General features: G+C 53.1%; 2 protein-coding genes across 2 annotated transcripts in view; both read left to right on the top strand.

Moving 5' to 3' along the window:
- Positions 1–4,050, top strand: part of C2 (complement component 2) — a 34,331-nt gene extending 30,281 nt beyond the window's left edge. The window contains exons 9-17 of the mRNA XM_011944841.1: positions 1,342–1,482; positions 1,608–1,702; positions 1,800–1,911; positions 2,028–2,193; positions 2,301–2,377; positions 2,519–2,610; positions 3,109–3,235; positions 3,363–3,412; positions 3,561–4,050. Of these exons, the coding sequence (XP_011800231.1) occupies positions 1,342–1,482; positions 1,608–1,702; positions 1,800–1,911; positions 2,028–2,193; positions 2,301–2,377; positions 2,519–2,610; positions 3,109–3,235; positions 3,363–3,412; positions 3,561–3,740 (1,040 nt within the window). The 3' untranslated portion in view covers positions 3,741–4,050. The remainder of the gene's footprint in view (positions 1–1,341; positions 1,483–1,607; positions 1,703–1,799; positions 1,912–2,027; positions 2,194–2,300; positions 2,378–2,518; positions 2,611–3,108; positions 3,236–3,362; positions 3,413–3,560) is intronic.
- Positions 4,034–10,440, top strand: CFB (complement factor B). The gene is made up of 19 exons (XM_011944754.1): positions 4,034–4,078; positions 4,497–4,662; positions 4,750–4,983; positions 5,380–5,565; positions 5,721–5,894; positions 6,115–6,216; positions 6,320–6,456; positions 6,726–6,864; positions 7,189–7,320; positions 7,599–7,700; positions 7,776–7,913; positions 8,410–8,507; positions 8,646–8,763; positions 8,969–9,122; positions 9,222–9,298; positions 9,498–9,598; positions 9,697–9,829; positions 9,911–9,960; positions 10,231–10,440. Exons 2-19 carry the CDS (start codon positions 4,599–4,601, stop codon positions 10,384–10,386), a joined length of 2,295 nt encoding a protein of 764 aa, XP_011800144.1. The 5' UTR covers positions 4,034–4,078; positions 4,497–4,598; the 3' UTR covers positions 10,387–10,440.
- The last annotated feature ends 4 nt before the right edge of the window (positions 10,441–10,444 follow it).

A 10,444-nucleotide genomic window follows, 5' to 3' on the forward strand; every position in this document is an offset into this window, starting at 1 on the left:
GAGGACATCCCTCCTGAAGGCTGGAACCGCACCCGCCATGTTATCATCCTCATGACCGATGGTCAGAAGGGACCTCTCTCCTGTCCCAGCCTCCCAAGTAGCTGGGATTACAGGTGCGTGCCACCATGCCTGGCTAATTTTTTGTATTTTTAGTAGAGACAGGGTTTCACCATGTTGGTCAGGCTGGTCTCGAACTCCTGACCTCGTGATCTGCCTGCCTCAGCCTCCCAAAGTGCTGGGATTACAGGCGTAAGCCACCACACCTGGCTCTCTTCTTCTTCCTCTTCCTCCTCCTCCTCCGCTTCCTCCTCCGCTTCCTCCTCTGCTTCCTCTCCCTCTCCCTCTCCTTCTCCTTCTTCTTCTTAGATGAAGTTTCGCTCTTGTTGCCCAGGCTGGAGTGCAATGGCACGATTGATCTCGGCTCGCAGCAACCACCGCCTCCTGGTGATTGCAGGTGTGAGCCACCAGCCTGGCCCTGGCTTACTTCTTCTTATTTTTATTATTATTATTTTTAGTGGAGACAGGGTTTCACCGTGTTATCCAGGATGGTCTTGATCTCCTGACCTCGTGATCCGCCCACCTCGGCCTCCCAAAGTGCTGGGATTACAGGCGTGAGCCACTGCGCCTGGCCTGGCTTACCTCTTCTTATAAGGACCCCAGTCATTGGACTAGAGCTCACCCTAATTCAGTATGACTTAATCTTAACTTGATTACATCTGCAAATACCCTTTTTCCAAATAAGGTCATAGATACTAAGGGTTAGGACTTGGACGCATCTTTCTGGGGGACACAATTCTACCATTATAGGCAATAAACAGGATAAGAAAACCATAGAACCCAGCAGGTGGTAGGTGACACAAGCTAAGAGGTCTTGTCATGTTGCCCAGGCTGGTCTCAAACTTCTGGCTTCAAGGGATCCTCCCACCTTACCTCCCAAAGTGAGGGTGAAAGTTTGTCTGGGGCATTGCAATTTTAGACAGGAAGACCAGGGAAGGCCTCACTGAGAAGGTGACATTTGAGCCAAGACTTAAAAAGGTACGAAACTGAGCTATGTGGAAGTCTCGAGGAGGAGTGAACTAGGCAGAGGCATAGCTGGGACCAAGGGCCTGAGGTGTGACTACGCCTAAGGATTTGATAAACTTCAAAGAGGCTGTGTGCTACAGGAGAGTGAAGGGCAGGGAGTGGCAGGAAATGAGGGCAGACAGGTAGCAGTGGGGAGGACGCAGGGGTCCAGCTTATGTAGGTTTTGGTTGGACACAGTGAGTTTCAGATGACAGCCTCCTGTCTCATGGGGTAGCCCCAAAGCCACAGGATTCTGGTGATTTCCTTCTTCCCCAACAGATATCTATGCCATTGGGGTGGGCAAGCTGGATGTGGACTGGAGAGAACTGAATGAGCTGGGGTCCAAGAAGGATGGCGAGAGGCATGCCTTCATTCTGCAGGACACAAAGGCTCTGCACCAGGTCTTTGAACATATGCTGGGTGAGTGAGCTTTGCCCTCCCTGGTATGGGGAGGATGGTGAGGGGCCCGTCAGAAGCCCATGTTGGGAACCTAGACACAGTGCCCTTCATTTGCTTCCTTCCTCATCTGATCCTCACACCCACAGATGTCTCCAAGCTCACAGACACCATCTGCGGGGTGGGGAACATGTCAGCAAACGCCTCTGACCAAGAGAGGACACCCTGGCATGTCACTATTAAGGTACCAGGAAGGAGGGGCGGGGCTTGGATTCCAGAGGTGAAAGTGGCCATGGGCCAGAGATACTGCAATCCCTGAAGATCACCTGTTCCCCCTGTAGCCCAAGAGCCAAGAGACCTGCCGGGGGGCCCTCATCTCCGACCAATGGGTCCTGACAGCAGCTCACTGCTTCCGCGATGGCAAGGACCACTCCCTATGGAGGGTCAACGTGGGTAAGGCAAGGGATGCACCAGGCTCCCGATCCTGAAGCCACAGATCCCACCACCTGACTCAGCCTCTGGCCCCTGCAGGAGCCCTGGTCTAGCCTAATCTGGCATATCATTTCCAGGAGACCCCAAATCCCAGTGGGGCAAAGAATTCCTTATTGAGAAGGCGGTGATTTCCCCAGGATTTGATGTCTTTGCCAAAAAGAACCAGGGAATCCTGGAGTTCTATGGTGATGACATCGCCCTGCTGAAGCTGGCCCAAAAAGTAAAGATGTCCACCCATGCCAGGTGCCTGGAGTCTGGGATGGGAGGGTGCCCTCCAGGGGAGAGTGCTCTGGAGAGCCCTGGAAGAGATACTGGGGACAGGCTGGTGTGACCCTTGCTCTTCTCCCCAGGCCCATCTGCCTTCCCTGCACCATGGAGGCCAATCTGGCTCTGCGGAGACCTCAAGGCAGCACCTGTAGGGACCATGGTGAGTGCTGGGACTTATGGTGCTTGAGAGCTGGGGCCGGGGTTTAGGGGTGATAACAAGGACTAGGCTGCAGTCCCCAAGCCAGGAATCTTGATTCTGGGTAAAAGGACCAGCACCAATATCCCCTTCTCTTGACTATAGAGAATGAACTGCTGAACAAACAGAGTGTTCCTGCTCATTTTGTCGCCTTGAATGGGAGTAAACTGAACATTAACCTTAAGATGGGAGTGGAGGTGAGGGTCTCAGGTTGGGGATGCTGGAATCCTCCTGTGACAGCTTGCAGAATCTCTCTCTTCCTTCTCCAGCTCTGGCTGCTTTCTCTCTCTGACGTCGGTCACCCCTCCTCCCAAGTCTCACAAACCTGCTAGGTGTCCCTGAGTCTGCTTATTCTTTTGATGTTGTTGAGATGGAGTCTTGCTCTGTGTCCCACACTGGAGTGCAGTGGCATGATTTTGGCTCACTGCGACTTCTGCCTCCCGGATTCAAGTGATTCTCCTACCTCAGCCTCCCAAGTAGCTGGGATTACAGGTGCTCGCCACCACACCCAGCTAATTTTTGTATTTTTAGTAGAGACGGGATTCCGCTATGTTGGCCAGGATGGTCTTGAACTCCTGACCTCAAGTGATTCGCCCACCTCAGCCTCCCAAAGTGCTGGGATTACAGGTGTGAGCCATTGCACCCAGTCAGGTCTGCTTATTCTTCCCTTCTCTCTGGTTCCACCCCTACCGCAGTGGACAAGCTGTGCTGAGGTCGTCTCCCAAGAAAAAACCATGTTCCCCAACTTGACAGATGTCAGGGAGGTGGTGACAGACCAGTTTCTATGCAGTGGGACCCAGGAGGATGAGAGTCCCTGCAAGGGTGAGTCCCTCACCATGCCTGGATTCCCAAAGGGGAAGGCCACCTGTGTCTCTGTGGCCAGCATGCATGCCAGAACACCAGTCCACTGCCCTGTATGACACTGTCTCCTATCACCCTTTGCTGGCAGGAGAATCTGGGGGAGCAGTTTTCCTTGAGCGGAGATTCAGGTTTTTTCAGGTGAGAAGGTGGAAGCTTGCAGGACCCAGGGGTTACAGGATGTCAGCCTCGTTGGGGGGATGAGGGAGGCCTTTGAGGGATCTAGGGAGGTTGGGGCTTACAGCTGGAGCTGTGGCAGCCTCCCAGCCAGTTCTCTCCTTTTCTCCAGGTGGGTCTGGTGAGCTGGGGTCTTTACAACCCCTGCCTTGGCTCTGCTGACAAAAACTCCCGCAAAAGGGCCCCTCGTAGCAAGGTCCCGCCGCCACGAGACTTTCACATCAATCTCTTCCGCATGCAGCCCTGGCTGAGGCAGCACCTGGGGGATGTCCTGAATTTTTTACCCCTTTAGTCATGGCCACTGAGCCCTCTGCTGTCCTGTTAGAATCTGCGCCCCCTCCATCTTCTACCTCTGAATGCCCACCCTTAGACCCTGTGACCCATGCTGTCTCCTAGTTGAGTAAATCCGGGTCTCTAGGATGCCAGAGGCAGCGCACACAAGCTGGGAAGTCCTCAGGGCTCCTACCAGCGGGACTGCCTCGCTGCCCCACCTCCTGCTCCTTGGCCTGTCCCCAAATTCCTCCCCTACTTGACTCATGCTCATTTCACTTTCATGTGGAATTTCCCAGTTATGAAATTAATAAAAATCAGTGGTTTCCACATCTGTCTGTGCCTCTATCTGGAGGCCAGGTAGGGCTGGCCTGGGGGGAAGGGGAGGCCAGAATGACTCCAAGAGCCACAGGAAGGCAGGTCAGAGACCCCACTGGACAAACAGTGGCTGGACTCTGCACCATAACACACAAGCAACAGGGAGTGAGCTGGATCCTTATTTCTGGTCCCTAAGTGGGTGGTCTGGGCTTGTTGGGGAGGAGCTGAGGCCAGAAAGGAGGTACTGAAGGGAAGAGTCCTGGACCTTGGGCAGCAAAGGGTGGGACTTCTGCAGTTTCTGTTTCCTTGACTGGCAGCTCAGCGGGGCCCTCCCGCTTGGATGTTCCGGGAAAGTGATGTGGGTAGGACAGGCGGGGCAAGCTGCAGGTGCCAGAACACAGATTGCATAAAAGGCTGGGAGCTGGTGGGGGGCAGGGGAAGGGAATGTGACCAGGTCTAGGTCTGGAGTTTCAGCTTGGACACTGAGCCAAGCAGACAAGCAAAACAAGCCAGGACACGCCATCCTGCCCCAGGCCCAGCTTCTCTCCTGCCTTCTAATGCCATGGGGAGCAATCTCAGCCCCCAGCTCTGCCTGATGCCCTTCATCTTGGGCCTCTTGTCTGGAGGTAAGTGAGGGTAACCTTCCCTTCCTGCTGTCCCCAACATCCCTCCTTGGCCTTTTGGGGCCAGGCTTCATCAGCCTTTCTCTTCAGGTGTGACTACCACTCCATTGTCTTTGGCCCGGCCTCAAGGATCCTGCTCTCTGGAGGGGGTAGAGATCAAAGGTGGCTCCTTCCGACTTCTCCAAGAGGGCCAGGCACTGGAGTACGTGTGTCCTTCTGGCTTCTACCCGTACCCTGTGCAGACACGTACCTGCAGATCCACGGGGTCCTGGAGCACCATGCAGACTCAAGATCAAAAGACTGTCAAGAAGGCAGAGTGCAGAGGTTTGAGGGCAATGAGTGTGGGCAGTGGCCTAAGGGAGAAACAGAGCAGGTGGCAGCAAGGTCAGGACTAGGATGAGACTAGGCAGGGTGACAAGGTGGGCTGACCAGGAGTAGGAGCAGTTTTAGGGTTGTAGAGGGAAAGGAAGGAAAAAAAAGAGGAGTTAACCTTTAGTAAGCATTTACCCTGGGCTTCCACGCAGCCCTGGAAGTCAAGAGAACACTCAGCAATGGGGAGGGAGGAGCCGCGGAAACCCCTATGGGTTGAAGGGTAAGATGCAGCTTCTGCGGGACTGGGAATGCTCTGTTTCTCAGTGACCTGGTCTCTGAGACCAGGAGGGATACACCTGAGGCAGCCTTTCCCTCTTGATGACTTCTACTTGTCCCCCCTTCTCAAAGCAATCCGCTGTCCAAGACCACAGGACTTCGAGAATGGGGAATACAGGCCCCGGTCTCCCTACTACAATGTGAGTGATGAGATCTCTTTCCACTGCTATGACGGTTACACTCTCCGGGGCTCTGCCAATCGCACCTGCCAAGTGAATGGCCGGTGGAGTGGGCAGACAGCGATCTGTGACAACGGAGGTGAGAAGCATCCTCTCCCCCCACATTGCTGTCTCCCTGACAGCGCCTAGTCTGAGGAGTGGGCACTTGCCCCCGGACACTGTAACTCTTGCTCTCTACCTTGCCCGCGGGGCCTCAGGCTTCAGGGCTTACCTCCATGTCTCATGCCTCTGCAGCGGGGTACTGCTCCAACCCAGGCATCCCCATTGGCACAAGGAAGGTGGGCAGCCGGTACCGCCTTGAAGACAGCGTCACCTACCACTGCAGCCGGGGGCTTACCCTGCGTGGCTCCCAGCGGCGAACATGTCAGGAAGGTGGCTCTTGGAGCGGGACGGAGCCTTCCTGCCAAGGTGACCCTTGACCTGTACCCCCAGGTCAGATCCTGATCTTGCATCCTACTGTCTTCTCTCCCCACCTCAACCCTGCTCTTTCCTCACTTCTTTTAAACCTCCCTCTAGAACTGTCTCACTTCTGAGCCTTTTCTACCCTGGAAACCCACAATCCCCCGTCTCTTTGGTCACTGTGTCCCTGACACTCCCAAACATTTGACCTCATTTCTGACTCTCCCAGACTCCTTCATGTACGACACCCCTCAAGAGGTGGCCGAAGCTTTCCTGTCTTCCCTGACAGAGACCATAGAAGGAGTTGATGCCGAGGATGGGCACAGCCCAGGTTTGAAGGCAGAGAGGGGAGGCAGGGCAGGGAATGGGGGAAAACGGAGAAGGGACAAGAGAATCGTTCATGCTGGAGCCTGAGTCACTCTCCTGGCACCCAGGGGAACAACAGAAGCGGAGGATCGTCCTAGACCCTTCAGGCTCCATGAACATCTACCTGGTGCTAGATGGATCAGACAGCATTGGGGCCAGCAACTTCACAGGAGCCAAAAAGTGTCTAGTCAACTTAATTGAGAAGGTGGAGTCCTCCTATCCCTGAACTTGGGGGAATGGAATCTCACTGATCTTCCAGGACTAGCTCCCTGATCATTCCAGCCCCTCTGAACCGCAGGGCCCCAGGAAAGTCTCCAGGTTCTATTCTGTCCTCCTTCCCTTGTACTTGATTCCTCCATGAACCTCAGCGCTTGAGCCTCTTCCTAAGAGTCTCCCTGTCCCAGCAACATTGCTGAAGTCTCCCAATCACAGTATTCTTTCAATGCCATGGCACCTTGTTCTCCTCACCCACAGGTGGCAAGTTATGGTGTGAAGCCAAGATATGGTCTAGTGACATATGCTACATACCCCAGAATTTGGGTCAAAGTGTCTGACCAAGACAGCAGTAATGCAGACTGGGTCACGAAGAGGCTCAATGAAATCAATTATGAAGGTCAGAGGTTAGGGAATGGTGGGAGGTTCACTTTGGGGTCAGGAGGTTCAGGAGTGTTGTGTGGAGGGGGTCATGAGACTACCTTGAGGGCAGCAGGGGGACCACTTTGTAGTCAAAGGTTGAACAGCAGGGTCATTGGGCAATGGAGGTTAGTGGGAACCTGCTGAGGGCTGGAAGGGCCACTTTGTGGTCAAAGGGAAGTCCGTGTGATGATGATTAACTTAAAAAGTTGAAAGATGTGAGACTTCAGTTGCAGATTAGTCTCTGGGGTTAAAAGATGGCTTGGAAGACCAGATGAAGTGATGCTCTCTTCCCTCTCCACAGACCACAAGTTGAAGTCAGGGACTAACACTAAGAGGGCCCTCCAGGCAGTGTACAGCATGATGAGTTGGCCAGAGGACATCCCTCCTGAAGGCTGGAACCGCACCCGCCATGTTATCATCCTCATGACCGATGGTCAGAAGGGACCTCTCTCCTGTCCCAGCCTCCCCACCTTCTCAGACCAGCATGCGGCCCTTAAGTCCACTTTTAACACTATACCCATGGTTGGGGCCCTGAATGTGACTCATAGCTGGCTGTTCCTCTCTCCTGTGACCCTTTATAAGGAATTCTTCCTAAAGCCCTGTGATCAACTACCTCTAACCCTTCCTCAACTTATTCACCCTGCCACGTGTATCACTGCCTCTAGCCAATTTATCTTATCTCCTACCCTTATGGTCCCGTCTCTTCTGCAGGATTGCACAACATGGGCGGGGACCCAATTACTGTCATTGATGAGATCCGGGACTTGTTATACATCGGCAAGGATCGCAAAAACCCGAGGGAGGATTATCTGGGTGAGTAACCTGCCTAGGACCCAGCACCCTACTTCCTCAGGGCTTGGACCCTCATCCTTCCTTTTTCTCCCTCAGATATCTATGTGTTTGGGGTTGGACCTTTGGTGGATGAAGTGAACATCAATGCTTTGGCTTCCAAGAAAGACAATGAGAAACATGTGTTCAAAGTCAAGGATATGGAAGACCTGGAAAACGTTTTCTTCCAAATGATTGGTAGGCAGATACAAGGGAATAAAGAACACAACTCTCCTCAGGTTCCCCTGAAGTAATTCATTCTTCCTCTACCCCTGAAGCTCTAGTTGCCTGGAAAGCCTTCTTCATTCCTCCTTCTCTACCTCAGTATCACTATTCTTGTTTCCTGGCACTGTTTGCTTCTTAACCTTAGAATCACAGAGCTCTAAGCACTTCAGAGATCTTTCTATAGTCCTACATTTGACACATGTGGAAACAGAGGCCAAAGGAGGTCAAGGGGCAGCAAGCTAGCAACAGGGTTGGGCTTGAAAACAGCCAGGCCTCTGATAGCTTGATCCCAAGTTCTTTCTCTTTTCACTCCACCATAGCAGTTTTCTCCTAACATGAGGAAACAAATACCTGTGGCCTTTCCTTTTCCCCTTTTGGGCCTCTGCTCCCCATAGACTCCTACCCAAAGGCTGCTGCCGTTTGGGAATGAAGTGTTTCGAGTTTTCAGCACATTCTCCTTCTCTGCCAGATGAAAGCCAGTCTCTGAGTCTCTGTGGCATGGTTTGGGAACACAGGACGGGTACCGATTACCACAAGCAACCATGGCAGGCCAAGATCTCAGTCACTGTAAGCACAGAATCCCAGTAGTGAGGACTTGGGGGAGGTGAGGTCAAGGTGAAATGGGAGTAGGGGAAGGGCAAAATGGCCGTAAGAGATGGTAGTTTGTGAAAGTTGAGTTTTCCCTTTCTACTGTTCTGTTCCCAGCGCCCTTCGAAGGGACATGAGAGCTGTATGGGGGCTGTGGTGTCTGAGTACTTTGTGCTGACAGCAGCACATTGTTTTACTGTGGACGACAAGGAACACTCCATCAAGGTCAGCGTGGGTAAGGATGCAACTGAAGGTCCCGGGCACCCTCCAGGCAACACCTTCCACTTTCTACAGATCCCACACTCCACTCATCTGCAATGCAGCCCCATCCCTTGCACCCCAGACCAGTCAGGGATGGGGAAGACTTGAAGTTAGGAATGACATGGGGCCAGAGGCAAGAAGCTGCCCACAAAGAGGTGGTACCTATTCTCCTACTTCAGGAGGGAAGAAGCGGGACCTGGAGATAGAAAAAGTCCTATTTCACCCCAGCTACAACATCAGCGGGAGAAAAGCAGCAGGAATTCCTGAATTTTATGACTATGATGTTGCCCTGATCAAGCTCAAGAATAAGTTGAATTATGACCCGACTATCAGGTGAGAGCATCCAGATCCCTGAGGAGAGGCTGGGAAAGGCTGGAGGACTGGGGTGAGGAGCAGGCCTAGTTTGCTGTTCTTTCTCCCTGTCCTTTATAGGCCCATTTGTCTCCCCTGCACCGAGGGAACAACTCGAGCTTTGAGGCTTCCTCCAACTACCACTTGCCAGCGACAGAGTAAGACATACTAGGGGAGAGAATAAGGATGAGATCCCGAGACAAGTGAGGCATGAGAGGGAGGTGCAATAGGAAGAGACGATGCCTGGCCCAGAACCTAGCACTAGGAAGGGCTTAGGGGACATCTGCTGAGTGACAAAAGCCAATAGGGAGATGACAGTGGTGGGAGCAGCTGAAGTGATGCAGTCTATTTGTCCAGAGGAAGAACTGCTCCCTGCACAGGATATCAAAGCTCTGTTTGTGTCTGAGGAGGAGAAGAAGCTGACTCGGAAGGAGGTCTACATCAAGAATGGGGATAAGGTGAGAAATGGGCATCCTAAGGAGGCACTCTAGGCCCTAATCCTTCCTAAGCCACCTCTGTTCATTACCTTTCTCCATGCTTCCCACCTCCCCTACAGAAAGGCAGCTGTGAGAGAGATGCTCAATATGCCCCAGGCTATGACAAAGTCAAGGACATCTCGGAGGTGGTCACCCCTCGGTTCCTTTGCACTGGAGGAGTGAGCCCCTATGCTGACCCCAACACTTGCAGAGGTGAGAGAACGCTCTCCGGTTGTGCTGCAAGTGCCCGAGGGCCAAGAGTCCTTTTCCCTACAGCTTCTCCTCTCCTTGCAGGTGATTCTGGCGGCCCCTTGATAGTTCACAAGAGAAGTCGTTTCATTCAAGTGAGTCCTCCCTTTCCTATCTGGGGAGATGCCAAGTGCTCAGCATGGGCCCCAAAGCAGGAAAGCTCAATGCATGTGGCTAGTAATTCGAGGTGGGCAGAGCCTGCCTCACCTTAGGACTGCATGTCTGGCCTGAGTGTGTCAAGAATGAGGCTGAGCTGGGTCCCTAGCCTGATTCCTTTAGGTCAGCTAAGACACAATTAGCAACAGTCATGCTTCCAGGATTAGGAATTCTACTGAATGATCCATGGCACCCCACTGCCTCTGCAGGTTGGTGTGATCAGCTGGGGAGTAGTGGATGTCTGCAAAAACCAGAAGCGGCAAAAGCAGGTACCTGCTCACGCCCGAGACTTTCACGTCAACCTCTTCCAAGTGCTGCCCTGGCTGAAGGAGAAACTCCAAGATGAGGATTTGGGTTTTCTATAAGGGGTTTCCTGCTGGACAGGGGCGCGGGATTGAATTAAAACAGCTGCGACAACACTTG

The sequence above is a fragment of the Colobus angolensis genome, unplaced genomic scaffold (assembly GCF_000951035.1).
Source record: "Colobus angolensis palliatus isolate OR3802 unplaced genomic scaffold, Cang.pa_1.0 Scaffold236, whole genome shotgun sequence".
NCBI lineage: Eukaryota > Metazoa > Chordata > Mammalia > Primates > Cercopithecidae > Colobus > Colobus angolensis.

Excerpts from the sequence above, each read along its gene's own strand:
- CFB (XM_011944754.1), top strand. The coding sequence starts at position 4,599 with ATGGGGAGCAATCTCAGCCCCCAGCTCTGCCTGATGCCCTTCATCTTG. Across the intron at positions 8,508-8,645 it reads AGGCCAAGATCTCAGTCACT|CGCCCTTCGAAGGGACATGA; the intron begins GTAAGCACAGAA and ends TTCTGTTCCCAG. Across the intron at positions 9,830-9,910 it reads TGACCCCAACACTTGCAGAG|GTGATTCTGGCGGCCCCTTG; the intron begins GTGAGAGAACGC and ends CTCTCCTTGCAG.